The following is a 26478-nucleotide window of genomic DNA, read 5'->3' as shown; positions in this document are numbered from 1 at the left end:
GGTAACGAGTTATAAATATATCTCCATACAACCGAAGCGGGAAACTAGGCCTTTATATACTTCTTCACCACCGGGCCCTTACCAAGACTCGACCAACCCAATCGGTTCGATATGCACTCCCGAGGCAGCTTAAAATGAAAACCTGGGGAAAGCCGAGCTCGGCCGTATGGGCAAGGGCTGCCATCTGCACGTTTCCTGCACGTTCAAAGCGGGGAACCCAACACGGCAGGCGCCCAGGCCCCGGGCCTTGGGGGTGGCCTGTGTGCCTCCGGCGGCTGGGGCGCTGCCCCAGACCCCGTAGCTCCTGCTTCGCAGGAGAGGTTTGGGGGCACCCCACCCTGCCACGATCCCGGCCACCTCCTGCGAAGCAGGAGCCACGGGGTCTGGGGCAGAGCCCCAGCCGCCGGAGGCAGACCCCCGATCCCCTCTCCCTTGGCCCGTATTCCAAGCCCAGCTGCTGCGATGAGGTGATACTGGGGCGCACGATAATCGTGCTCCGACCCGCCGATAAGGAAGAATGGGCCGGAAGGTTCAGCCGGTAGTGGATGCTGCTGGGGTGGCTACGGGGGACCCACGTTTCAGGATCGCGAAACGGGTGGGCTGAGGAAGAGAGAAGCCAACGGAATCCGATGGAAAAATTATCCGATTGACTCATTTATTTGGACCGACCGGAGCGAGCTCGGCTGGTGATGGGCCTGGGAGTAGGGGCCATGCACGTTTAAACTGTGTTTCTCCACACGGCTGGCACACCCACGATCTCCACCAACCACCTCACATGTGATTGCCCTTACAGAAAGCGTTCTCGGCATCTCGCTTGCCTCGGTCTGACGGAGACTATCCACACAGTCTCTAGCGCCGCGAAAATTATCCGGCCGGTCTCCTCCCAGTCGATGATGCCGAAACCGCGCACAAACACGCTTCCCACTAAATCAGTCACGCTATTATACCACACCCGCACTTCGGCCGACTCATTTCACACCGGCCACTCGCCGGTTGCGGTCCGCTCTGTGTTCGGGTCATGAACTCTCCGGAACAATCTCAGTCGGAGGGCCAGGGGGGCAGAGGGGTGTGCCTCCGGCGGCTGGGGCTCCGCCCCAGACCCCGTGGCTCCTGCTTCGCAGGAGATTGCTAGGATCGTGGGGGTGTGGGATGGCAAGGGGGGGGGGGGGGGGGTGGTTTTTCTGGTTGTGGGATGAGGCAGGGCTCGACAGGGTCGCGGCGGGGATCGGCAGGGTCCACCGGAGAGAAAGTGGTTATTCCAGTCGCGGAATGAGATGTCCGGCTCAGAGGGTGTACAGGTGACCCACAGCTGCTAACTGTAGAAAATTCAAAGGACCCTGACAGTTTTATCCATTAATATAATATTATTAATAATAATAATTAATATTTTTTATTTACGACCATATTCTATAGCACCAGTTCTGCCGCATATGAGAAGATGCAGACCCTGCGTTTTGAAGCTTTACTAACCTCCGATAACGGCCAGGGTCCTACCACTGGAAACAAGATTAACGACCAGTCAGGACTCAATTAAACTCCAGTGAAACTCTCACACCGAAATAATATACAACTTTCGAGTTAATACCACCACCAGCAGCCCTCCAGTCCCATCTCGAAGCCCCCCAAACCACCTCTCAAACCGCTCGCCAACCCCTCCAAACTCCGAACTGCTCCACCCCAGCACTGCCCACCGCCCGACGCCCGACTCGAGCGAAGCGAGAGGAGCCGCGGGGTCTGGGGCGGAGCCCCAGCCGCCGGAGGCAGACCACCTCCCGTCAGGGTCCACCGGCGCGGCTGTGCGGCGGAGGGTTAGGGCATGGCGTCATCGCAATTTAGTGAGGGGGGAATTTTTCTTTCTCATTAAACACGCGATTATTGATTGCTATTGAAGTTTACACCTACAAAAAGCCGAGATACACGAGACGAGCTGGCGAGAGGACTTGATATTTGAGGTGAGTGGATTTGGACGAGTGCGCGATGGCAGCGGATGGTGCGAGGCAACAGACGAGGTCGAGTGAGGCCCCACGAGTCGAGATTTGGTGAACCTTGAGCAAAGTGATGTCATCGAGTTAGCGACGACGTCATGATGAACCAAGGTAGCCACGAGCTGGGGAGTTGACTGATACGGGGAATGGCGGGCCACACTAATGAGAATTATGACTAACCATATCAAGAGCCACGAGTCGGTTTTGTTTATTGACAGGGAATCATTTGTTCAAGAAATTTGGTTGTGTGAAGTGGGATTTTTGGTTATTTGGGACCATTGATTTTCGGTCAAACCACAGCCGGGCTCTGCGGTAGCGATTTTGGTTATTTTTGGGCGTACAAGCAGCCAGATTTTTATTTTAGTTTTGCGATCGAGCGGTTTGGGTTGCTTGCTGCAGCGAACTAATTTTAGTGAGAGTGAGAGGGGGTTATTGTTATAATGAGTACAGCCGTGGATAATGGGGCGCAAGGAAGCGCCGCACAGAATGAGATCCAGTCTGGGTCGGGAGTTAGTGTAGGAGCTGGAGGAGCTGGTGGAGCTGATGGAACTGGTGGAACTGGTGGTAAAGGATCAATTGGGGAAACAAAAGGGGGTGGAGTTCAGAATGAGCAGATTGGTCTTGCCAATGGCAGCGGTGCAGGTGCTGGAATAATTAAATCGACTTCCGGGTCACCTGCTCTGTCAGGACCTTTGGCTCCTAGAACCACGTTTGATTTAGAACCTAATCCGTTTGAACAGTCGTTTGCCAGTAATGCCACGAGCACAGGATCGAAATCTGTTAGTCCTGCAAACATTTCGGGTACTGCAGGTGTGGTAGTTGGTGCTGGTGGTGCTGGTGGTGCCGGTATCGGAATTGGAGCCGGAATTGGCGGTATTAGCGGTATTAGCGGGGCTGCTGGAGGTGCTAATGGAGGTGCTAACGGCGGATTGGGACCTCTTGCTCCTTCTATTATTGGAACTACAGGTACTGGTCAACAAATTGTTGCTACTCCTGGCGGAAGAAGACATATTTTACCACCCGTAACAGCTCTGGCATCTCCGTCTGCACTGCTGTCGAACCCTGGATCTCCAGGTAGCAGTGCATGGGCCAACAGTTTAAAATCCGGGCCATTATCACCTGCAATGCTACAAGCCCCTCAATCTACAGAAGGAACTACTCCTGGTGGATCAGTTTCTGTGACTGGAGGTTTGCGATTAGGAGCTGTTCCTACACTGACGTCTATGATTCGTACGGGTCTGACGCCTGGTGGTAGTGGATCTATGTTTCCCACTACTCCAGGACCAACTACTGCGGCTATTCTTGGTCTTACTGGACCACAACCGGATGGCGGATTACTAGCAGGACACCTGTTGCCAAATGGAGCACCAGTCAGTCAAGGTCAAAGTCCTGCTCAAACACAACAACAGCAACAACAGCAACAACAACAACAACAAGGACATCAAGCTCATCTTCACGGTCAAAATGTTGCCAATCAAAACCACGGCCAGACATATCCTCAACGAGGCATTCCAGCAAACGTTGCTGGAGCCGCAACTGGACCGACTGGACTTCATCAGGACCAGGCAAATGCAGCAGCCAACGGACTGTTTATGCTCAGTCAAACTAATGGCGGTCCAGGAGGGCCACCAGGAGGTCATGGCAATGCCAACAGTCGTGGAAAAGGCGGTGCTGATAGTAGTAATGCCCGTGACGGCAGTTCTGGGGGTAAAAGTGGCAGCGCTGGCGCCGCCAAAACCAGCAACAACAACGAGAAAAAAGGCGTTAAACGGAGTCGTAAACCTGATCCAAAAGATAACGCCAAAGAAAGAGATACCAAAGCTGCTAAAACCAAATCCAAAAACACGTCTACCACTGCTCGTGATACTGGTATAAAAAACGAACAGTCAGATGACAACCTCGATTCCGATCAAGATGACGATAACGACGATGATCAAAACGATACCAGTAACAACTCTAACGGCAGCAGCAACAACAAAAAGTCGAAGCAAAGTGTAGACGAGAAACGAAAGAGTTTCTTAGAACGAAACCGAGTCGCAGCCCTGAAATGTCGACAACGAAAGAAGCAATGGCTGTCGGATCTCCAGAATAAAGTTGAGTATCTAGGAACCGAAAACGAAAAACTAGCGAGTCAACTAGCGATGATGGCCGACCAAGTCAATGGCCTGAAAACGGTGCTTCTCGCTCACCGCGACTGTGGAGTCCCTCTACCACCCAACCTGCTGAACATGCTCATGAACGAGCGAGTCATGGACCCCAACATGGGCGATTTCCGCACCACCGCAGCAGCATCAGCCGCCAACGGAGCCCAAGGAACCACCCAACCACCACCCAACCTCGGACTCCTCCCCACCGGACTCAACACCGGCATCCAAAACGTGCCCGGCGACGTAGCGCTCGCGCAAGCCCATGCTCAAGCCCAAGCCCAGGCCCATGCCCAACAACAGGGGCTTCCACAGGTGAACTATCGGACCGTGTGGCCACTGTAGGGGGTCGGGGTGTGCCTCCGGCGGCTGGGGCTGCGCCCCAGACCCCGTGGCTCCCGCTTCGCGGGAGGTTGCTAGGACCGTCGCGTTCGGTGAACTGATATTTATTGGCAGGAGTCTAGTTTCTACCACTACAAATACATATATACTAATTACAAACACGCTGCTGGCCACCCCAAGCCCCGACTCGAGCGAAGCGAGAGGAGCAGTGGGGTCTGGGGCGCAGCCCCAGCCGCCGGAGGCACACCCGGACCCCCCTCATTCACCCGTACATGTCGTCAAGTTCGTCCTCGCTGTCGTCGATGACTACTGGTTCCTTTTGGAGAAGTTGTTTGCGGCACAGGGGACAGGTCGCGTGGAGTTTGAGCCAGGGGCCGATGCATTCGAGGTCGAAATGGTGGTTTGGGTGGCACGGGAGGCGGACCACGAGGGGGTACTGGTCTTGGAGGTATTTCGTGGCACAGATGGCGCATTCGTCGGTGGGTTTCAGCTTTTTAGTGGCGATTCGGTCGAGCGAGTCCAGGTACTGTTGAGATACTCCTTGAGCCTGAGTCGGTCCTAGCGAGTTCATACTCTCGACGTCCTGATTTAAAAGTTGAATCAGGTTCTGAACTACGGGTGACTCGTGGTTTAGATTGTCTAGGGCCGATGCTAGAACTTGGAAGTCCTCTCTTCTCGGGGCCCGGGCACTGTCTCGGGCATTATTTCCACTGGAGTCACCGCTGTCAAACGAGAAAAAGTCCGTCAGATGCTGCTGGGCCACCGTCTGCCGCGTCGACGTCTCTCTGTCGGCCGCTGGTCCGGGTACTTCCGGTGCTGTAATGTTATGGTCTTCTGTTGGGGGTTAGTACGGGTCTTTGGGGGAAAGGGTGTGCCTCCGGCGGCTGGGGCGCTGCCCCAGACCCCGTTGTGCTCGCTTCGCGAGCGACTTGGGTAGGTCAGGCAACTGGGTTTGATGACTGGGATCTGGTTTGGATGAAGATGGGCTGGCGGCCTCATTCTGCGACCCTCAACTGTCAGCAATTAATGACTTCATTCCATTGGAGATGAGAAATGATTTTTGTGAAATAAACTGAGTAGAATCTCAAGGTTGCTTCATAACGGAAGGCCAATACTGCACTGGTACACTGGTGAAAGTTGAAGCAGAATTTATCCAGTAACTGTTGTCTCGGTTCCACTTCCACTGCTGCTATTGGAAATAGGACAGACTAACCAACTGTACATGTACACGTCTGATACCAGACAAGTACCAGAAAGCCAGACAGTCATTCAGACAATAATTCAAACAATTGGCAAGTGAGTCAGTTACTGAGTCATTCAGTTGACCAGTAGGTCAGTCAAGTCATCCAGACAGTTAGCCAGTAAGTCAGTTGTCAGTGTTTCAGGCAGTCATTGATCCAGACAATCCGAAAGTCAGTTAGTGATTTAGGTGGCCAGTAACTCAGTCGTCAGTCATTCCAGTCATTCAGACATTCAATATTCCGACAGATAGTCAGCCAGTTGCCATTCTAACAGTCGACAGTCAGTCAGGCAGTCAGTTCCCAATCTGACAGTTGACAGTCGACAGTCATGCAGTCATATAGTAATTGAGTAATGAAACAACTTGGTCAGACAGCCAGAGAGAGTAAGCTAGAAAGCCACTCAGTCATTCAGTCATTCAGTTATTTAGGCAGTCAGTCAGAGAGTCAGTCAGACACACAGAAAGTCAGATAGCCAGTCCACCAATAAGACACTCCGTAAGTCAGTCAGTCAGCCAGTTAGTCACTCAGTCCATAATCACCGAGACTTTGAATCAGCCAGCCAGTCAGTTCACAACTTGGTCATTTAAATAATCATTTAGTCAGTCAAACAGCTAGTCATCCATCGATTGCCCAGTCAACCAGCCAGTCAGTAATCCAGTAAGTCATCCAGTCATCCAGTCCTTCAGCCAGCACTTATCCAATCATCCACTCAGTCAGCCATCTATCAACCAATCATTTAACCAGAAAGTCGGTCATATATCCTACCTTCATATGATGCCATATTTATATCTTGTCTATAAGCTATGCCCAGTGGCGTTCGGTCCTTTGCCAACTGCTATCACAACCACCTTGATCTGATACCACAAATTTCTCCTTTTATATTGCTTAAGCTCAAGTCTATGCTACTAAGTCGATCCACCAAACGTTCTAAAATACAGGATCTATCGTTATTTAAGGATTATTTTCAAAATACAATCGCAAAATGACTTGGTCCGAGTTGCAGCATGAACTTCCTCGAGACCTCCGATCTGTTTACAACCGTTCTTATCGCAAGCAGCCGTTCACTGCAGCTCCTCTACAGAATCCCGAAGCTTTTAAAAACTGAAAAAGTCAGTCTGGACAAAGTCAAAATTTCCAATTTTTTTCACAATCAAGCTTGCGACACTTTCCCACGTCCGATTTGAGTGAACCGAGAGGAGCCACGGGGTCTGGGGCAGAGCCCCATCAGCCGGAGGTAGCACCCACCCCCTGAAACACCCCCTGAAACTGGAGATGAGAGTATTCTTTTAAAGGACGGCGATGGCGAGGCGATAACGTAACTGCGGCTATCAGCCAGCCAGCAGCAGCAGCAGCAGCAGGAGCAGCCACCGCCGCCGTTGGAAAGAAAGTTCTGTCAGAAAACATTAGCACCCGTTGAATACCGATTTTTCAGAGACATTTCTGAATTCTGGTTATTTATTTTGATCAAGCATTGACCGTGAATACTGCCAGCCATCCGGAATTTACATACGAGCTCTTGCACCCGTTCTCAGATCTGTTGTACTTGTTCTCGAACTCAGCAGCAGAGGACCAACAGAACGCAATTCAAAGCTAGCAAATCACAGAAGCTGTAAAATCTACAGAGAATTAGCAGTAGCAGAAGAAGCAGAAGAAGCAGAAGCGACTGATAAATTTATTTATACACTAGCAGCAGACCAGTTCAGTTCACTGGTAGATTTTCAGACGGACCGTACCTGACAAACAGACTCACAACACCCGTCGTTTGGCTCGCTACAGAAACTCTACAGTCTCAATAACAGCATTGTTTGGCTCATTAACAGATTTGTAACTAGTCACGAAGGGATAATTTTCAGCAGGAGAACGAACATCGACAGCTTGCACCCGCAATCCCCGTGAACCACAACTTGACTCGACCTCTCTCCAGCACTTATCAATCACTGTGAACCAATCCACACCTCCTGCCCACTCTCTATCCCATCTACAAACCAATTCTTTTCTCCTAACAAGATCTCCAGCATCTTCACTCACAACACACAACCGCAACCATGGACTCGACCCCGACCACCAAACCCACGACCTCAGTCAAACTGGTCCTTCTTGGCGAAGCGGCCGTCGGAAAGTCCTCTCTCGTCCTCAGATTCGTGTCAGACGACTTCCAGGAAAACAAAGGTACGTTTTTTTGCCCTCGTGTGCCTCCGGCGGCTGGGGCTCTGCCCCAGACCCCGTAGCTCCTGCTTCGCAGGAGTTTCCCGGGGTTCCCCCACGCCTTCCCGCGAAGCGGGAACCACGGGGTCTGGGGCAGAGCCCCAGCCGCCGGAGGCACAGCACCCCTATCATGTAAAACCAGGAACTAACCGGATTGCAGAACCCACAATTGGCGCAGCGTTTTTGACCCAGAAGTGTACTCTGCCCAACAGAACCATCAAATTCGAGATCTGGGATACAGCCGGCCAGGAACGATTTGCGTCGCTGGCGCCCATGTACTACCGGAATGCTCAGAGCGCGCTGGTAGTTTACGATGTGACTAAACCGGCCTCGTTTGTGAAGGCCCGTCACTGGGTCAACGAACTCAAGGCCCAAGCCAGTCCTGGCATCGTCATTGCCCTGGTCGGTAATAAAGTGGATTTAGTAGAATCGGATGAAGACGGCTCGTCAGGTGATGCCGCTAATGGCGACGGTTCAGCAGGGTCTGAAGGAGGGTCTGAATCAGCCAGAAAAGTCGCTATTGAAGAAGGAAAGGCTCTAGCAGAGAACGAAGATCTGCTGTTTTTCGAAACATCGGCCAAATCCGGACTCAATGTGCGTCAAGTGTTCCTGGCCATTGCCAATAAGATCCCACAAGAATCAGGTCGACGAGTAGCCACGGCCGTCAACGGAGCCCGCACCGGCGCCGATGCCGGCGGTCGTGTCGACCTCAACACGCCCGCCACGGCCTCGTCGTCGCCATCCGCATGCAACTGCTAGACGCACATCCTCCTCCTCCTCTTGTCTTTTACTTTTTATTTGTCCTGTTAACTGGTCGCCTTATATATCCTTTTTTATTCGTGTTTAGAGGGACTGTGCCTCCGGCGGCTGGGGCTCCGCCCCAGACCCCGTGGTTCCCGCTTCGCGGGAAAGACTGGGTGGTCCTCGAGCACTGCTGGGGATACCAGACGCTCGACTCGACCGTAGCGAGAGGAGCCACGGGGTCTGGGGCTCCGCCCCAGCCGCCGGAGGCAGGACCCCCTTCCCCTGAGAAACCCCGGTAGAGGAGTACTGTCAGGGGTATTTCTGTAGCGGGGTGAAGTGGTGAAGTGGAGATCGGTGGAGAGTGGTTTCTCAGGGGAGGATGGAGCCATGTTTTTGCACTTTACGGACCCTCCGTTTAATGGTCGTGTGCTTGCGGGGCGAATTCGGCGGGCGGTGTTGCAGCAGAGCCGTAGTGACGGGGTGGGGAATGGTGCAGATGGCGGGAGGAGGGTGAATGGACTGGTGTTGGTGGACGCTTTAAGGGCGTGTAAGGAGCTGGCAAGGCAGGAAATGGCGTCCGCGAAGGGGAAGGGAGTTCCGTCTCAGTTCAAGGACTTGAGAAATCAGTTAAAGAAGGATGAGAATAGCGCGGAATCGTTGATGGAACTGGTTTTGAGACATGGTCCAGTGAAAATGCTCGTGAACCAGGACCCGGGGATCCTTCATGTGCTGTGTACTGAACGACCAGTGCTGTCGGTGGACCGAGCTCTGGAGATTTTGAGTGATCTGGTGTCTGTTCGAGGGGATAGCGAGTTTGAGGAAGTGAGTTTGGAGAGAATTGGGAGTGCTGGTAGCGATAGTGAAAAATTGGTCGGTGTGAGCTGGGTTATTTTGAGAAACGCTGTAAGCGACAAACGGTTTACAGAGGCTTTTAAGGTGGTTGATTTGGTGAAAAGATATGAGCAACAGCAGAGGCAGAGGAGGAGAGGGATTGTAGGGTCATCAAAAGTCATTATTAATTATATTTCTACAGTGTTGGGTGGGAAGAGGTCAGGAGCTTCGGCATCGGCATCGGCATCAGCATCAGCATCATCAGAATCTGCAAAAGCATCAAAATCAAAGTCAATATCAGCATCAGCATCAGCGGTAGTTGCAGCAGCAACATTGGTGCCATCATTGGCATTGTACATTCTGTCTGGACCAGCAGCGTTGCTAGTACCGATAGTTTACTCGTCGATAGCTCTTTCGTACTTTGTGCGATGGCACTTGCTACCATATCCGTTCTATTTGCCCAATTTGTTCGGGTCTATAAGTGGCAGTTTGCTCACATGGGCACCATCAGTAGGTCCTATTTACCGGGCTCAACGTCAGCTAGAGCTGGATATGGTCAATCGGATTGTGGTAGGTTATAGCGAGCTCGTCGATATCAACACATCCAATTATCATGTTCATCATAGCAGAGAAATGCCACCTGTTGAGCTGGAAAACCTCATAAACAGCCAGCTCTTATCTCGTAGTATGAGACTAAAACCTACACATGACGAAGCCATGTATCAGGAATACTGGCAATCAGCAGGCCAAAACCTCGAGTGGGTCGAACCAGATCAAGATCCTACTGATTTGGCACTGGACGAGTCAACCAGCTCTCCAGCAACTGAAAAGCTGGCTCCTAGCATAAACCGTACGACGGTATCTCCACATAAACTGCCAATTGCATAGACATTTTCGCCAACACACAGTGATTGGTCATTCTTGTCAATATATTTATCGCGCAACGTTTTCTTTGTTATCGGCATGGTTCTGATAGTTGACTCGATAGACCGGTCGAGGACTGGATTGCATAAATACGATAATGAACCTGTACGCCCGGTACAAGCCCTTACGCTGCTAACGGTTCGACAAACTGTTGACCCATCCTCTAGCTTGATTTCTACCATACCATCTGGTGAGATATCGAGAATCTGGGCATTAGGCAGTCCTTCGTATAACCCTGCGACTTTGCGTTGTTTCATCATACGAAAAACTTTACAGTAGTCTGGATACAATTCCTTTGGATACCGTCGAAACACACAGGGGCTACCCTTTTCATCATACCATTTATATATGTGAATGACTGAGTAGCCTAATGCAATGCTATTGTTAACCGCTTCGGCTGCCGATACGCCTGTGCCAATAATGAGACATGTTTTGTTCTGGCTGGCTCGTGCTCCTTCTGACGGTGGTGTAGATAATGGTGGTACAATGGTGAATGAGAAATGGTGTTTATCAAATGAGTTTGAGTTTGAATTAGAATTGGAGGTTGAGTTATTGTGGACCAATGCATTTGTCAAGTTATAGAATGTTTTGTCGTGTCGACCATACTCACCGTTACTATTAACATCGGTAAGATCGGTTGTGTTTGTCCCATTGTTTTCATTAATGCCTTTAGGAGATGCTGACTTTAAAGATTCAAGTGGAGACTCGTAAACTCCGGTTGCCAGCACCACTTTATCAGCTGCCAACAGACACTGCTTGTGGACAGCACCTTCACACTGTCTCATACTTATAACAAAGGAGCCAGTGTGTGATGCTCTATCAACACAAGTCACTAACGTATTGGACACAATATTCTCGCTTATACCAACTTTTCCAGGATACATAGCATAATAGTCTGCTACCTGGTGTCGAGGAGGGCGGTAGAAATCCGCTGGCGTGGTGCCATATGTATCCATATAGTATTGTGAAAACGAATATCCCGGTAATGACAACATCTCCGCATAGCTCAATGAAAGCTGGTCTTTTGAGTCAAACTCATATGATCCCCACTGACCTCCTGGTCTAGGACTGCTGCCTATAACAATATGGGGAACATACTTCGCTGACTCGTGAACCCATTTAATACGACACTCTTTACTATGACAATTCATAAACGACGATTCATCTGACGCTGATAAAGCATCTATCAACAAATTAACTGGAAGAGTTTGATCTGAAAAGAAAGACTCATAGCTGCTCTCCATATATGAAATGATATGCTCGTCGGCCACGGCATCAAGCAGACTTTTACCGAGGTCATTTCCAGCTGTATAGTTTAATAAACAATAATGAAGCGATTCATCTGGATGAGGGCCATAAGGAACTGGGTCATAATAGGGAATATTACCATTCAAAATGAACGACAGCGACAAAGCACTCGGACCACTGCCTACAATAGCTACCTTAGTAGACCAGCCAACGGCGTTCTCTTCACCAATGACTATCATTCTCTCAATAAACCAATCCAATAAACCAAACCTTAAATCAACAAAAAATCAAACAACATTCGAATCTACCAAAACAATTTACAAAAAACCTAACCAACGACCAAAACCGAAACACTAACAAAAAAAAAATAATAGTTTAGCAACATGAAATCAGGCCGAGCCAATGAGACGGAGAAGAAAATCACAACCTTTATCACGATCTGTCTGTCTAGCACATTATGATACACAAGACAACTCGAGGCCAATGATCACCGCAAACGAAAAAAAGATAGACGATATTCCAGCAAGGTCGAGTTTACAAAAAAAAAACTCCCCCGGAAAACTAGTGTCGGAAATCAAAAAAAAAAAATATCACCTTAGCGTCTAACATTGCTTTATCCGGGTGCGGCTACCTGATTAGTACTATCGGTGCCGATAGCTTGTTAATCTTCTTTAACCTTAACTGCCGATCTCAGATCAACAGGAGACCCTGGCAGAGGGATCTGAGCTTCCCGAGGCACAGACCCTCTTTGATTTTACCAGGAAAGAGGCCAGTCTTGTATGCATAGCAGAGCACCGGAAGTGGTTAGAGGAGGATGTGATAGTAACAAGTAAGATGTATTAAAGTAGTAGTAGAGAGTAGAGTCGCCAGTAGATTAGAGTAGAGTAGAACCAAGTAATAACAATAGAGTAGAGACCAAGTAGGGTGGTAGAGACCAATTTGAGTAGAGCAGTAGACCAAGTAATAAGAACTGAGTAGTAGGAACCAAGTGGAGCAAAGTAGTAGAGACCAATTAAAGTAGAGTAGTAGACCAAGTAATAAGAATGCGTAGTAGAGACAAAGTAAAGTGGACCAAGAAATAGAGTACAAACACCCTCAATCACCTGCAAATACCCCAGATCACCTGCAACATCCTCAATTACCTCCAAATCAAATCACCTCCAAACACTCTCAATCACCTACAAACACCTTCAATCACCTGCAAACACCCTCAATCTCCTACAAACACCCTCAATCACCCGCAAACATCCTCAATCACCTCCAAATCAAATCACCTCCAAACACTCTCAATCACCTGCAAATACCCCAGATCACCTGCAAACATCCTCAATCACCTCCAGATCATATCACCTCCAAACACCCTCAGTCACCTACAAACACCCTCAGTCACCTACAAACACCCTCAATCACCTGCAAAATAGTAGAGACCAATTAACGACCAACTAGAATGATGTCCAATAGAAACAGTAGAAAGTAGAGCTTTTTTTTTCGGGTTTTCGATTAAGAGCCTTTTTTTTTTGCGAGGATTTTCCAATTTTCTTTTTTATCAAACAGAAGTGGTAGTAGTAGAAGAGAGTAGCAAAAAAGACCAGAAAGAGACAGAGAGACCAGAGAGAAATAGACCAAGAGCAGAGTAGATAGCCAGCCAGTGAGAGAAACCAGGGCAGCGTGAATTGTAATGGTACCAAAGTGTACTAGTGTGATGATGGAGCCAGTTCTAGCAAACAACTATCTGTGTGATGATTTAAATCGACCCCGTGAAACTGTGTGTTTTGAAAACATGTCGAACGGCAGACAGCGGCGACAGTGTAGTAAAAACCTCAGTAGGGGTGTAAGATCGGGATGGCTAGGAGTGATATCCAAGGTTGGCGACTCTGAGGAAGCCACAATAAATAGCAAAACCAGGCGCAGCAAAGTGCGTGCCACTGTTAAGACTCATGATTTTAATGGATGCTTGTTGTACTAATAGTCATAGTCATGTAGTGTGTTGTTGGCCAGATTGTTGTTCGACTGGACGCAAGTGTTGGTGAAGTGGTGAATTAACACTTCGGTGTAGTTTCATCGCTGCAAAAAACTAGTTGGCTTTTCTAGTGAATGACTGAACCAATAGAAGTCAGTGGCATTAATAACCAAGGGTACGCGTCCTGCCTTTAATGACTCCTTGATGGCCCGTTTAAATGTAAGGGGCTTAGATGGAGCTGGAAGCGGTTTGACCCCGAGTTGGATAAGGTCGTTCGGGTGGACTCAGAGAACGGTAGAGTTGGACAAGGTCGTTTGGGTGGACTCAGAGAACGGTAGCCAAGTTGAAGTACCCGACACAACATTTGAATCTTCTCTTTATGAGTTAAGGGTTTAGGTGGTTGTTCGACAACCTCACCTTGAGGCTCAGGTCAGGCTCAGTGTACTCACCACAGTCAACAAGGACTAGGGGGGGGGGATGAGGTAGCGCCATGCGGTTCAGATGCAGGGAAGCTCTTAAAGAGGTATTCTTACTCAAACTCCGTAAATTTCCCAAAAACTACCAGTAACCTCACACAATCCAATGCATGATTGGCGAAATGGAGTACTTAATCTGAGATTTAGCCATAAGCTTCCCAAAAACTACCCGTAATCTAATGCAATGTCCTGCAGTTCCTGCAGAAAGGGGCAACTGAATGTGGTATATGTCGTCTCGAGATATAAGTTTCTCAAAGCCTACCCGAAACCTGGCGCAATATATTGCGCAGAAAACGCATGTTTTTTAGCTTCACGACAATACGGTCGTGATATGCATGTCTATCGAAGATAAGAAGATAGACCCTGCATTGGTTGATCGTATGCAATGTCTCACGAGCGATCCTGCGTCAGGCACCTGTCCTAGATGGGTTCTGTACATCTGTGATCCAGGATACTTTACAATTGGCTCGCTCTATGAAATTTACTAAAGATGCTGCCAGTTAAATTACCGGTTCGTCGCATTGATCTGGCATCTCAATGGGTTACCAGAAGTATTCCCATCCGTATGCCGATCTACCGTATATCCATCACAAGCCCTAGTATCCAGCAATTAATTTTTATCAATTGCAAACCATCATGGCCGGTCCACATGGGACATTTTCAGGGTCTGCCTCCGGCGGCTGGGGCTCCGCCCCAGACCCTGGTTGCTCCTCTCGCTTCGCTCGAGTCGTTACGTCGACTGTCTCAGAGAAACTCCTGCTTCGCAGGAGCCCCAGCCACCGGAGGCAGGCCCACAACCCGAGACTGGGGCATCAGTTCCTGAATTCTTCACTTTGCCTTAACTCACCGCCATTAACTGTATTTATATTCGCATAATACAGGAGTAGTGGATCTGTCAGAAGCAGTCCGGCACGTGGCGACCATCTTCTAGTTGATATATCGCCCAAGTATTCACATTTTGCACTTGCCATATTGCAGCTTGATAGGACTACTCTTTACGTTGCTCATCCAAATGAATTCAGCAGACCCATCTCAACCTGGTAATGAGCTGTGCCTCATTCACAATTGCACAAAGGGAAGCCATGTCATAGTCTTTTGGCATTTTAGGTGATTACTCCAACACGTGGATATACACTTAGGGGCCATGGTTGCAACTTCTCGTCATCAGCATCTGCCGGATTATGGAATGTAGCTGTGAGTGTACCAAGATAAGTATTCTGGCATGCCACGGAACGACTCGAGCGAAGCGAGAGGAGCAACCAGGGTCTGGGGCGGAGCCCCAGCCGCCGGAGGCAGACCCTGAAAATGTATTTCTGCCAGTCAATCTTGCTCGGTGTGTTCCTCCCCGACTCGAACAAAAATTAAAGAATAGATATTATTAGATATTAAATTACATACGTAACGACATTTCAGTGGACATGAGCAAGGGATAGCACCCTTGAATTTTTGCATTTGGGACTATTTTAACTGGAGAGCGACTCGGATTCACCGTCTTTTTCAGCTCCAGGAAGAGATTGGACAGACTCAAGCTTGTAGTTATCAATAATGAGGGCGAAGAAAATGAGGGGAACACACAAGCAGGTTCCAACAATGAGTAAGATCTTTTGTACGTGCTTGTAGGCTTCAACGACGGCCATACGCTCGGGGGTGCCCCAGGGATAGCTGATGATGAAGGTGAATGGACTACCGTAAGCAGCAGTAACAAGAGCGGGGTCAGAGAGTCTCTTGCTGAGTTCCTTGGGAAGAATTTGGGTCCAGATGGCACCAGAAACAGAGCCACCAAGAGCACTTCCGATGTTGTAACTGGCCAAGTACAAGGAGGTGATAATGGCCATATGTTCATGCTTGACACTAGCTTGGATCATGACTTGGACAGGGTATGTAAATAGACCAGCACCGAAACCAAGAACACACATACTGCCAATGATACCGGACTTGGAATCGGTGCCTCCTCTGTAGTGAATGAGAAGACCCATTGAAAGCAACCACATGCAGGTACCAAAGACGATGAAACCCTTCAAGTATCTGAGACGAGCAACAATCAAACCGAGAATGGTACCGGTAATGACCGACACGAAAGAGTAAAGAGACGTGATTCTGTTGGCACTGGTGGTACTTTGGTTGACAGCGACGACCAGCACAGTGTACATATAATCACCCTGCATATACCAGATAAAGTTGATGAGCACAGCGATACAAACGGCAGAGTAGACAGTTCTGTTTCTCAAATGCTTCATAGGGACAAGAGGAATAGGAGCGTACTTGAATTCCCAGACGGCAAAAACAGGGATACAGCAGAATCCAATCACAAGAGGGGCAATAATCTTGGCCTTTTTCCATTCTTCTTCGACACCACCGGCAATAGTGAATGGTACTAGAATAAGAGCGAATACGGCAATCAAGAGAATAATTCCTACAACATCTAATTGCCAGAAGAGGTGTTTCATGAATCCCCAGAAGCCCAGACGTTGGAAATCGGTTTCTTCAGCCTTGATGGCGTCCATTTGACCAGACTTGTGAGCTCTGTATCTCATGTGAATCAAACAAATCAACAAAGGAATAGAAGCAACGGGAAAGATAATTGCCCACATACCAATACCCCAAGACCATCTTAAACCCATATCACCAGTGATGTTACCACTGATCCAGGTGTTGATAATAAAAGGCAGAGCAGGAACAAAAGAGGCTACAAGACGCCAGTTCAAGAACGAGAAATCGGCAACAATAAGTTCCATAAGCAACACAATACCAGTGTAGCCAACTTGGAACAGAATGGCACCACCAGCGAATCTCTGAACATCGTAAGCCTGGGACTCGATAATAGTACCCACAACATAAAACAAAATAGCGGCGATGAACAATTCCAAACGACCAAACACATCGGAAAGTCTAGCATATACAGGTTGACCAGCAGCACCAATGACGGCTTTAATGACGTTTACTGTAGACAACAAAGAATGCTCGGCATATGAAGAAGTGGCAGTGGCTTGGTATACATAACGGATATTTGAGTCTAAACCATATGCATAAGAGACGAGGAAAACTGAGAAAAACACAAAAATCTTACCAACGAGTTTATACTGAGAAGAATAGATCTCGACCTTGCGGACGCCAATGGATTTTTCTTTCTCAGCCTGTTGATCGAAGCCCTCGTAAGAAGGTTGATACCCCTCGGGTCCATCTCTGGACTTTTCTTCAACTGAATCAGAAACCATCTCACCAAAGGTTTTTTTAAATCACACCAAAATTACCGCACAGGAGAGGTAATAAGATAACAGGATTTACTGCGTTCTACTGCGTTTTAGTGGATCTTTTTTCTAGTCCCCTCCGACAAGAGGGGGCCGTTAGCGGCCATTATATAAGGAAGCCCATGAGATTATCAGATTGAAAATCTGATAAAAAAAAACTGGACCTAACAAGAAACCAACATGTCAATCGAATTGCTTTTTGCAGGATTTATCTCCAAAAGTCGGGGCCGGAACGATGCCAAGGCTCTCAAACGCAGAAGCAAGTTCTGTTTCTTTGCCAGGTCTGGCCTGATGTGCCAAACCTTAAAAGGCAAACAACTGGAAAATAGACTCTCATCCAAACAGAGTTAGAGATGAGACTAAGCTACCGTTGACCTGTTTTCACAGGTTTCTGTACCTCTTCTTAAAAAAGACAAATTAGCATTTCACCAGCTTTTAGCACTAGTTCGATACAAATCTAGCTACAACTTCAGCTACGACTGATATCAAAAGTCAAAAAAAAAAGCTCTCGTCGTGAGAAAACCAAGAAAAAACCAAGAAAAACAGTCTTGGCAGAACAGTTTCCTCAAAGAACCGGTTAAACAGAGAGACACAGCAGAGGTGACAGCAGATGTCAGAACTAGCACACCAGGCAGTGCAGCCACTGAGACACAAAAATAGGTTCGCTTCCTGTATATTCTACCGGCTTTTTCAGGATTCTACGTCATAAAAGGCCAATGGAAGACCTAAACACCTGCAAACGTCCTGAATCTTTTTTTTTCTTCCTCTTGGCACAGCTGCATCGTTGCACCTCTGCTGCCAGGATCATCCAGTCCAGGTACAGAATCAAGATCGCACTACCGCCCAAACGGGCAATATTTTTAGATTTTATCTTGATGATCTTCCCCAATCCAATTATCAGATCGATCTGCAGCAGCAGTTTATTTGAAATAATTTTTTTTTTAGATTTTTGCCGAACCAGGCTGGCTAACAGTGAGCAATATTTCGGAATACAAACCGGCATCGCTGCACCATCGTTGCACCATCGCTGCACTCAAACTGTGAAACAAGAGCAGAAAAGGGGTAACATCTGCACATCGCCAACCCACTCACTCACTCAGCTCACTTTCCAACTCACATTTTCCACCCACTCACTCTCACAAATCAAACCATAGCACATCCCACGGGCCGACACCCAGCATCCGACTTGCGTCTACAGCGAATCAGTGGCCTGAGCCGAACCAGTTCTTATCCGACCGCACCCGAAGGCCCTAATCAGACAACACCCGCGATCCCCAACGGCGCCCGAGCTTATTTTCAACGCCGTGAAAATGCTGACTCACGGCCGCTAGAGGCGGTCGGGCTCCGCCCGGACCTGGTTGTGCTCGCTTCGCGAGCTCCAGGGGGGAGGTGGGTAGTGCCTCCGGCGGCTGGGGCGCTGCCCCAGACCCCGTAGTGCTCGCTTCGCGAGCGACTGAAACCATGGGACCCCCAGGGTCCTCGCAATCTCCTGCGAAGCAGGAGCAACGGGGTCTGGGGCGGAGCCCCAGCCGCCGGAGGCACACCCTCGGGTTTGCTGGGATTATCGGGAATGCAGCGCACGTGACGAGCCCGGTAGACAGTTCTCCAGATGAGCAAGGTTGACAAGGGACAATTGCGATAGAACAAGGAAGAGTAGAAAGAAAAAATGGCTTCGTATATCAAGGAAACAGAGACCGAGATTGTTTTGACACATCCTAGGGACAGCAGCACCAGCGTGCGGATTCTCAAGTACGGAGCGACGATTCTGTCGTGGAAGGTCAAAGGACAAGAACAGCTATGGCTCAGTGAGAAGGCCATTTTGGACGGATCGAAAGCAGTTCGCGGTGGAATTCCGCTTGTTTTCCCTGTTTTTGGCAAGTCCGAGGGCCATGAAACAAGTCAATTGCCCCAACACGGGTTCGCTCGTAACAGTGTTTGGGAGTTTTTGGGCCAGGTCGAGTCGGATCCTTTGACTGTTCAATTTGGATTGGGTCCTGAGAACATTTCTGAGACCGCTCGTTGTCAATGGCCTCATGATTTCACACTCATTTTCACTGTTTCGTTGCCCAGTGAAGACAGTTTGTCCACTTCGTTAGAAGTCGAGAACACCGACAAACAGCCCTGGGAGTTCAACGTGCTCTTCCACACGTATTTCCGGATTCCCGACATCACACAAACCCATGTCGAGGGATTGACAGGGACTCAAGTCACTGATAAGGTCAGTAAGACCAACTATGCTGGTAACGAGGCCAAAATCACTATTGCTGGCGAGGTCGACCGAGTATACTCTTCACCCTCGACCCCCGACTCGGTGGCTATTGTATCAGGTTCCAAGACCCTTTTCAACGTCCAAAACCTGCAAAACCTGAAAGACGTTGTTGTCTGGAACCCCTGGACCGAAAAGGCCAACGGACTCGCCGACTTCTCGCCCAAAGACGGCTTCAAAAACATGATCTGTGTCGAAACAGGCTCGGTGTCCAAATACCAAACCGTGGCCCCCGGCGCCAAATGGTCTGCCAGCCAGACCCTCAAATCGCACTTGTAACCAATCAACCGTGATTTTCTACGAGACCACACTGCCTCCGGCGGCTGGGGCTCCGCCCCAGACCCCGCTGCTCCTCTCGCTTCGCTCGAGTCGGGCGTCGAGGGCCCGTCGAGGCTGTTATTCTCCTGCGAAGCAGGAGCTACGGGGTCTGGGGCGGAGCCCCAGCCGCCGGAGGCAGCGAGGGGACTCTCCTGCGAAGCAGGAGCCACGGGGTCTGGGGCAGAGCCCCAGCCGCCGGAGGCACAGGAGGGGCATAAACAGTGAGTTCTATGGGGGATTTAGAGTCTAGAACGGGCCCGGATGCCGTTGCGGGTGCCGGCTTGGTTGACTTTGATGGAGCCGGCGTCGTTGGAGGGTGTCGAGTCGTGGCCGAAGAAGACGACGGTGACGGTGAGGTCGTCGCGGTAGTTGCGGGCCAGGGGGGAAGGGATACTGACCAGCATCGACACCTGGTCTTGGTCGGCGCCACCAAGCGCGTTCCGGATGATATGGGTTGCGGCGTTGTCGTCTTGGACTGTGAATCGGACGGGGACTCCGTTTCGTCGGCGAATGGGCTGTTTTTGTGCTTCTTTGTTACTGGAAATATCCTCGACAAGCGCGCCGTCATCGCGATCCGACCTTTTTCCGGACCCAAACAGTTTAGAAAACAAACCAGATCCATCGGATTGTGACGATTTCAACGTCGTTTCAAGGTACTCGGGTCGTTTGGCTTTTAACCATTGAACTACCAGTGAAACCACTTCTTCGTTAGATAACATTTCAAAAACTCCGTCGGATCCCATGACGAGGAAATCGCCGTTCTCGGGATTCACTTTTGTGGTGGTGACGACTGGTTTGGCGGTTACGTAAGGAGGAGTTTTCAGTTCTGATGGGATTCGTCTGCCAAAAAATCGCTGGGCTATTTTATGTTGAATATCTCGAGCCCATTTATATCTTGCATCGCCAAATGCTCGAGTCGGTTCGAGTGAACCGAGCACTCGTCCGTTTCGAATAGCAGTGTTTTCCTCGCCAGGATGCTCAGATCGTACTCTGTTGGCTTCGTCGATATTACTTCCAGTTTGATCCGTACTGAGTGCAGTAGCTGTCCAGTTTCCGTAACTATCTCGAGACCCCAGCACTGCTCGAGAATCTCCAGTCACTGCTACTCGTAGATTCTTCGAAAAGGTATCATAGAAAGCCAGTAAACCACATGAACCTGACAGTGCCGGAGCAATTAGTTCAGTAGCACTGGCTTTTGAACTGCCTGACGACTCGAGAAGTCGAGCTACTCGTTTATTGACAATCTCGTCATCCAGAGCTAGGAACCCCTGTTGAATGGCCTCGTCAATCACTTCTGGAGAGGGCACTAATCGGTACATGGAGTTTGGTGACGACTTTTCATACACTTTATCCAGTTCATTAAGAACATATGCTACCAAATGGTCTCGCAAAAACGCACTGGTAGTCCATCCGCTGTGGCCATCATAGACCCCCCAAAACATCCAGTCGCTGGACACCATGGTCTCGCCATTTTCACCGGTTTCTCCACCACTGGCAACCTCACTTTTCTCGCTGACACCATTACCAGATCCACTGTTACTGTTAGATCCACTAGAAGTCGACCCTGAAGGTTCAACAATCAATGGCACCTGGACTACTCGTTCTGACCTATCGTCTTCAATTGGGTTGTTACTTGGTAATTGAGCCACATCGTAGCGTAAAACGCCTTTACCTCTGTCTACCAAATAACTTTCTTCATTCTCACGAAGTCTACTGGACACCTGAGCTGGAGTAAGCATGGAAATGCTCTGTTTAGCTGAATTCGATGCCAGTCGTACCGGACCCGCTGCCTGTGACGGACCAGTAATTCCCGGACCTCCTGGTCCCGGAGAGTCGTTAGCGACCCGAGGATTCGACATTAAACTACGTCCTGTGAAGTACGAACTTGCCAGAAGAACCGCCGTCGACGCTGTCAGCAGTCGCCAACCAGGCTTGCGTTTCAGAATATTGGACGCCGACGCCGACGACAACTGCCGAACCGCCACTCCCCGACCACTTTGCCAAACCGTGCGAGCCACCACCCGCCGGTTCACCTCAGCGACATTCCGCGACATCTGAATCATAGTCTCTTTCTCTCTTTCTCTCTTTCTTTATTTCTTTCTCTTTCTCTCTTCTCTTATCAGCAGTCCGCTATTGGCAACTCATATCTCGCTCTCCCCACTTGCATCTTCGGCATAAATTCTTAGCCGTGCCTTCATTCCCCTGCACCCTTTCTCCTGCAAGGGTCCCCGCCAGGGTCCCCTGCCTGCCTCCGGCGGCTGGGGCTGCGCTCCAGACCCCCTGGCTCCTCTCGCTACGCTCGAGTCGGATCCCCCTTCTCCCCTCCGCCCCCACGGTCCTAGCAATCTCCTGCGAAGCAGGAGCAACCAGGGTCTGGGGCGGAGCCCCAGCCGCCGGAGGCAGACCCCCAGTGCTATAACAGGTACTTTTTGGGTGAGTGTCAGCCGTGCAGTGAGTGGTGAAGCCGCCACTGGATGTTTACAGCTGACAGATCTGGTTTGATATTTATACAGTTTTTGAAGATAATATTAGCGAGAAAATGGTGAGTTGGGGGTTTTGGAAGGTTTTTGGGGTGTGGGTGGTAGAATTGAGTTGGTTGGTGGGTGGTTTGGAGTGCTAACTGACGATGTAGTCACGATTTGTGCCTGAGAACACTGCTGCTTCGGCGGTGTCTACTGTGAAGGGATATGGAACCGGAGCTCCAAGTGCTCCTGGTTTACACGATTCCATCCGAGAACAAAATATGCGGTCCATTGCTGCTGAGATGAACGGAAACCATCCTTTACAAAGCCGACTTGAGAAATGGAATGAGACCCAGCTCGAGTTCAAGCTCGACGGGTACAGACGAACATACGGAGCTGGCGAGCCCATTCGTCGGGCTATGGAGTTGCAAATTGTTAAAGATACTTCTGTTCTGCCCAAAATCGTCACTGGCCCGTCACGACCATTGCATCTCGACATTCTCGAGGGCAGAGACGACGCTGTCGACTGGGATGAGGTGTACACCGGACCCGAGTCCACTCTCGATTTCCACTCGGAGCTCGAAAAACGCATGAATGTGTAAAATTCATTTGCTTGTCACGAATAAATTATTGCTAGACTGTTGTTGCCTGGGGGAGTTCACTGGGTCGTGTTTTCTGCCTCCGGCGGCCGGGCGCTGCCCGGACCCGTTGTGCTCGCTTCGCGAGCTGTGCCTGAAACCTGGATCGGGGCCTGCCTCCGGCGGCCGGGCGCTGCCCGGACCCGTTGTGCTCGCTTCGCGAGCGAATGGGGGACTGAATAGAGCTTTTAATTCTGTTTCCTGAAGATTCTGGTGGTCCCAGTCGCTCACTAAGCTAGTACAACTGCTCGAGTCCACGGGAAGACTCAGTTTTCAGAAGGCTCCTGTCTCTCGTTTCACGAAAATAATAGATCAAAGATTCCACTTGCCATTTTCTTGTATTCACGGACTCTGTTATGGACTTCTACAGCCCGGTCCATTCGTGAGCTTACTGAGCTGGTTTCCAGACGGGCTGATGTTGTTCTCACCAGCATAAACGCAAGCTTCATAGGAGTAAAATTAACAAGAGAATAATCCCAGAGTCAAGTCACAACCCGGTTTTGGACATTCTGGTCGCCCCCAGTCGCTCGCGAAGCGAGCACAAACGGGTCCGGGCAGCGCCCGGCCGCCGGAGGCAGACCCCCATCCAAGCGTTTTATCGCTCGCGAAGCGAGCACAACGGGTCCGGGCAGCGCCCGGCCGCCGGAGGCAGACCCCAATCCGGGTTTACAGGGGAAGAGGTGTATTTACAGGGGAGACTGGCGCTGCCAGATTTGGAGGTGGGACTCGCTGAGGAAGAGGAGCTCGCGCTGGATGGGCTCGACGAGCAGGTTTTCGATTTGAAGCCAGCGGTCGCGCGATTTGTCGAGGAGCTGGATTTTCCAGCGGGGTGTGTTTCCGTCCCATTCGCACACGACGTTGGCTATGAGGTTGTATCGTGTGGAGGAGGGGGATGTGGTAGAAGAGGATGTGAGGTAGGGGGCCATATCGAGGTTTGTTGGTGAGAAGCTGACGACGGTGGGATTGCGTTCGTCGGCGTCGCCAAGGAGATTGCGGGTGATCCGTTTGATTCGCAAGACGAGAAACTCGGGCACTCTGGTGAGTTTATACTTTTTCATTGTTTTAGTGATCTCGTCAGTGGTTACAGTGGTGCCGTTGTATTTGTTTAGCAGTGATTTCAGCGTCACTTGCGGGATCACAGGAGCTCCGTCTTGAGTGCTTTCTTTGAACAGGGGAATGGGTGGCAGGTCTAATGTCAGACATAAAAATGGGGTTTCAGTTGTTTTTATTGGCTCGTTTGGTAGGAATGTGTCGGCGGATGCTCCAGATGGCAGTGTTCGTGGAAGTTGCTGCTGTTCTACTAACAGAGTGCCTTGGAACGTCTTTTGAATGATTCCTCGTGGTTTAATGGGTTTGCTAGAGCGAGTTGATGTAGGTTTGAGTTTCTTTTTAACTGGTTGTTGGTCTTTTGTGGTGGTGGTGGATACTGCTGTAGTGATAGCTGCAGTGGGTGTTCCAGGACTGCTGTCACGACTAAAACGGGTATTAGTTGGTCCGACTGTCAGTTCAGCGGTCAGTCGGTTGAGAAGCCAGGTGAAAAATAAAAACGGATCTGACTGCTGCGTCGATGTGAACTGCTTTTTAGACGCTGATGACACGCTCTGGAGCAGTTCATGAGGTGATACATGTGCTCTAAACGCACGAGGATTCCAAATCTTGCGAATCAGAGTCGACAGTCTACTTGCCAGCTCGGATGACCCTGCCTGACTAGTTCCATTCGTACTATTCGCCATACTATTCGCCATACTTATACTCGCTGATGATCCATTACTCTGACTACTGCCCGTCGCACGACCCTGACCAAGAGTAAGGAAAAAGTCTCGAACCGGACTAACATGACTTAAGATCTGGATCACCACATTCGCATAATCATTTGCTTTAATATTGTTAATGCCAATATAACCCGGATAATACTGCTTATGAGTGAGGTCAAACGAGCTGTTCAGAGCCACTGTATCCAGACTCTTAATCTCATCTGCCGTATACCACGGGTCTATCACATATTTAATATCATCCAGAGCCGTCGTTTTAACCTCGTAACCCTCTGGCAACACATATATCTTCAGAGTCTGCAGATTTATAAACACATGATGGTCGACATCCACACTGTGCACAAACGCATACGAACTCTTACCACGGCCCTGAAAATACTTCCCACAACACAAACAAGCATACACATTCACCACCGACAGCGAAACCGAACAGATCTTCTCGAAATCGAAATCCAACCGCGACCTGTCCACTGTATCCAGATACAACATCGAACTCGACGGTTCCTGCACCTGTCTCACTGGCCGCACCGGCCATACCCCCTCCTCTTCTTCTTCTTCTTCTTTTTGTTCTTCTTCTATTTTCGACTGGCTATTGCTGGGGTGCCTACGTACCTCCGGTGGCTGGGGCTTCGCCCCAGACCCCACGGCTCCTCTCGCTTCGCTCGAGTCGGGCGTCGACGTGCCAGGCACACTGCCGTTCGTATGTATCGTCTCGTTTTCATCGTCGTCATTTTTTTCTTCGTTCAGTCGTCGTTTTCGTGTTCTCATTTCTGTCGTGTCTCCATTCTCAATTTCTTTCACCGATCCAGCCTTTTCAAAGCTGTTATTGATTTCATGCTCATGCTCATGTTCATGCTGATGCTCATGCTCATGCTCCAGCTGGATCTCGGACCCATTCTGTTCTACACTCTCGACCGCACTGATCTCTGTATCAACCAGAGCCGCCTCGTCTGCTGCTCTCGTCTCGTCTCCATTGCCCATACTTCAATTGACTCGCCACCTGGAATGGCTGTCCTTCTATCAATCTTTCGTCAGCTCTGTTCACTGGCGACCTCAGATCGCTCCCTCACTTCACCACCAGCGCCATGCACCACCCGTGCGGCTGACTCAGGGGGTGCACGCCGTGCCTCCGGCGGCTGGGGCTCTGCCCCAGACCCCGTGGCTCCTCTCGCTCCGCTCGAGTCGACTCCCCCCTTCTCCTTCTCCTCCTCCCCCCCTCCCCCCATGAACCCCACACCCCCCTCCAACTCCTGCGAAGCAGGAGCAACCAGGGTCTGGGGCGGAGCCCCAGCCGCCGGAGGCACACCCCCACCCCACCCCATCCCCCGCCAGAAGTCCCAACTGGAGAGGGGTCAGGTGACATGCACGCTGCAGGCAGCTAAAAAAATGTTGAACGGTCGCCAAACTACTCCGGAAAAGCTACGACGATTTTTTCAGAAATCAGAACCCGATATTAACCATACGCCAAACTACACCCAGTGTCGACTGCAACACCCGACCTGAACCCGGCTCAACCTCATCTGAAATCAACTGTAACGACCCTTGTGAACACATTCGACCGATCTGCCTGGCCTAAAAGCGGATCCTAATACGCATTGACTCACCCTCGACCAACGAACGAACCACCGACTGTCGACGTCATTCGCTGCTGTTGCTGCTGCTCTCCCTTCTTCA

At 49.9% G+C, this 26478-nt stretch overlaps 9 protein-coding genes across 9 annotated transcripts; 5 read left to right on the top strand and 4 right to left on the bottom strand.

Moving 5' to 3' along the window:
* Nucleotides 1-2425: 2425 nt before the first annotated feature.
* On the top strand, nucleotides 2426-4474 carry AWJ20_4878 (uncharacterized protein; the record flags this gene model as incomplete). Its single annotated transcript, XM_018881979.1, has 1 exon — nucleotides 2426-4474. The coding sequence occupies one exon, from the start codon at nucleotides 2426-2428 to the stop codon at nucleotides 4472-4474; it is 2049 nt and encodes a 682-aa protein (XP_018736404.1).
* Nucleotides 4475-8190: 3716 nt separating this feature from the next.
* VPS21 (Rab family GTPase VPS21) lies at nucleotides 8191-8676 on the top strand (the record flags this gene model as incomplete). The annotated part of the gene is made up of 1 exon (XM_018881978.1): nucleotides 8191-8676. One exon carries the CDS (start codon nucleotides 8191-8193, stop codon nucleotides 8674-8676), a length of 486 nt encoding a protein of 161 aa, XP_018736403.1.
* A 555-nt stretch (nucleotides 8677-9231) lies between these two features.
* AWJ20_4876 (uncharacterized protein) lies at nucleotides 9232-10380 on the top strand (the record flags this gene model as incomplete). Its single annotated transcript, XM_018881977.1, has 1 exon — nucleotides 9232-10380. The coding sequence occupies one exon, from the start codon at nucleotides 9232-9234 to the stop codon at nucleotides 10378-10380; it is 1149 nt and encodes a 382-aa protein (XP_018736402.1).
* Nucleotides 10266-11903, bottom strand: AWJ20_4875 (uncharacterized protein; the record flags this gene model as incomplete). Its single annotated transcript, XM_018881976.1, has 1 exon — nucleotides 10266-11903. The coding sequence occupies one exon, from the start codon at nucleotides 11901-11903 to the stop codon at nucleotides 10266-10268; it is 1638 nt and encodes a 545-aa protein (XP_018736401.1).
* Nucleotides 11904-15563: 3660 nt separating this feature from the next.
* Nucleotides 15564-17315, bottom strand: SIT1 (Sit1p; the record flags this gene model as incomplete). The annotated part of the gene is made up of 1 exon (XM_018881975.1): nucleotides 15564-17315. The coding sequence occupies one exon, from the start codon at nucleotides 17313-17315 to the stop codon at nucleotides 15564-15566; it is 1752 nt and encodes a 583-aa protein (XP_018736400.1).
* Nucleotides 17316-19014: 1699 nt separating this feature from the next.
* On the top strand, nucleotides 19015-19893 carry AWJ20_4873 (glucose-6-phosphate 1-epimerase; the record flags this gene model as incomplete). The annotated part of the gene is made up of 1 exon (XM_018881974.1): nucleotides 19015-19893. One exon carries the CDS (start codon nucleotides 19015-19017, stop codon nucleotides 19891-19893), a length of 879 nt encoding a protein of 292 aa, XP_018736399.1.
* Nucleotides 19894-20171: 278 nt separating this feature from the next.
* PTC5 (type 2C protein phosphatase PTC5) lies at nucleotides 20172-21791 on the bottom strand (the record flags this gene model as incomplete). Its single annotated transcript, XM_018881973.1, has 1 exon — nucleotides 20172-21791. The coding sequence occupies one exon, from the start codon at nucleotides 21789-21791 to the stop codon at nucleotides 20172-20174; it is 1620 nt and encodes a 539-aa protein (XP_018736398.1).
* An 884-nt stretch (nucleotides 21792-22675) lies between these two features.
* Nucleotides 22676-22996, top strand: UMP1 (Ump1p; the record flags this gene model as incomplete). The annotated part of the gene is made up of 1 exon (XM_018881972.1): nucleotides 22676-22996. One exon carries the CDS (start codon nucleotides 22676-22678, stop codon nucleotides 22994-22996), a length of 321 nt encoding a protein of 106 aa, XP_018736397.1.
* A 722-nt stretch (nucleotides 22997-23718) lies between these two features.
* SAD1 (Sad1p) lies at nucleotides 23719-25785 on the bottom strand (the record flags this gene model as incomplete). The annotated part of the gene is made up of 1 exon (XM_018881971.1): nucleotides 23719-25785. One exon carries the CDS (start codon nucleotides 25783-25785, stop codon nucleotides 23719-23721), a length of 2067 nt encoding a protein of 688 aa, XP_018736396.1.
* Between the last annotated feature and the right edge of the window lie 693 nt (nucleotides 25786-26478).

This window comes from Sugiyamaella lignohabitans, chromosome D (assembly GCF_001640025.1).
Source record: "Sugiyamaella lignohabitans strain CBS 10342 chromosome D, complete sequence".
Classification (NCBI taxonomy): Eukaryota; Fungi; Ascomycota; class Dipodascomycetes; order Dipodascales; family Trichomonascaceae; genus Sugiyamaella; species Sugiyamaella lignohabitans.
The sequence above is the reverse complement of the archived record's forward strand: the minus strand, read 5'-3'. Positions and strand labels throughout refer to the sequence as shown.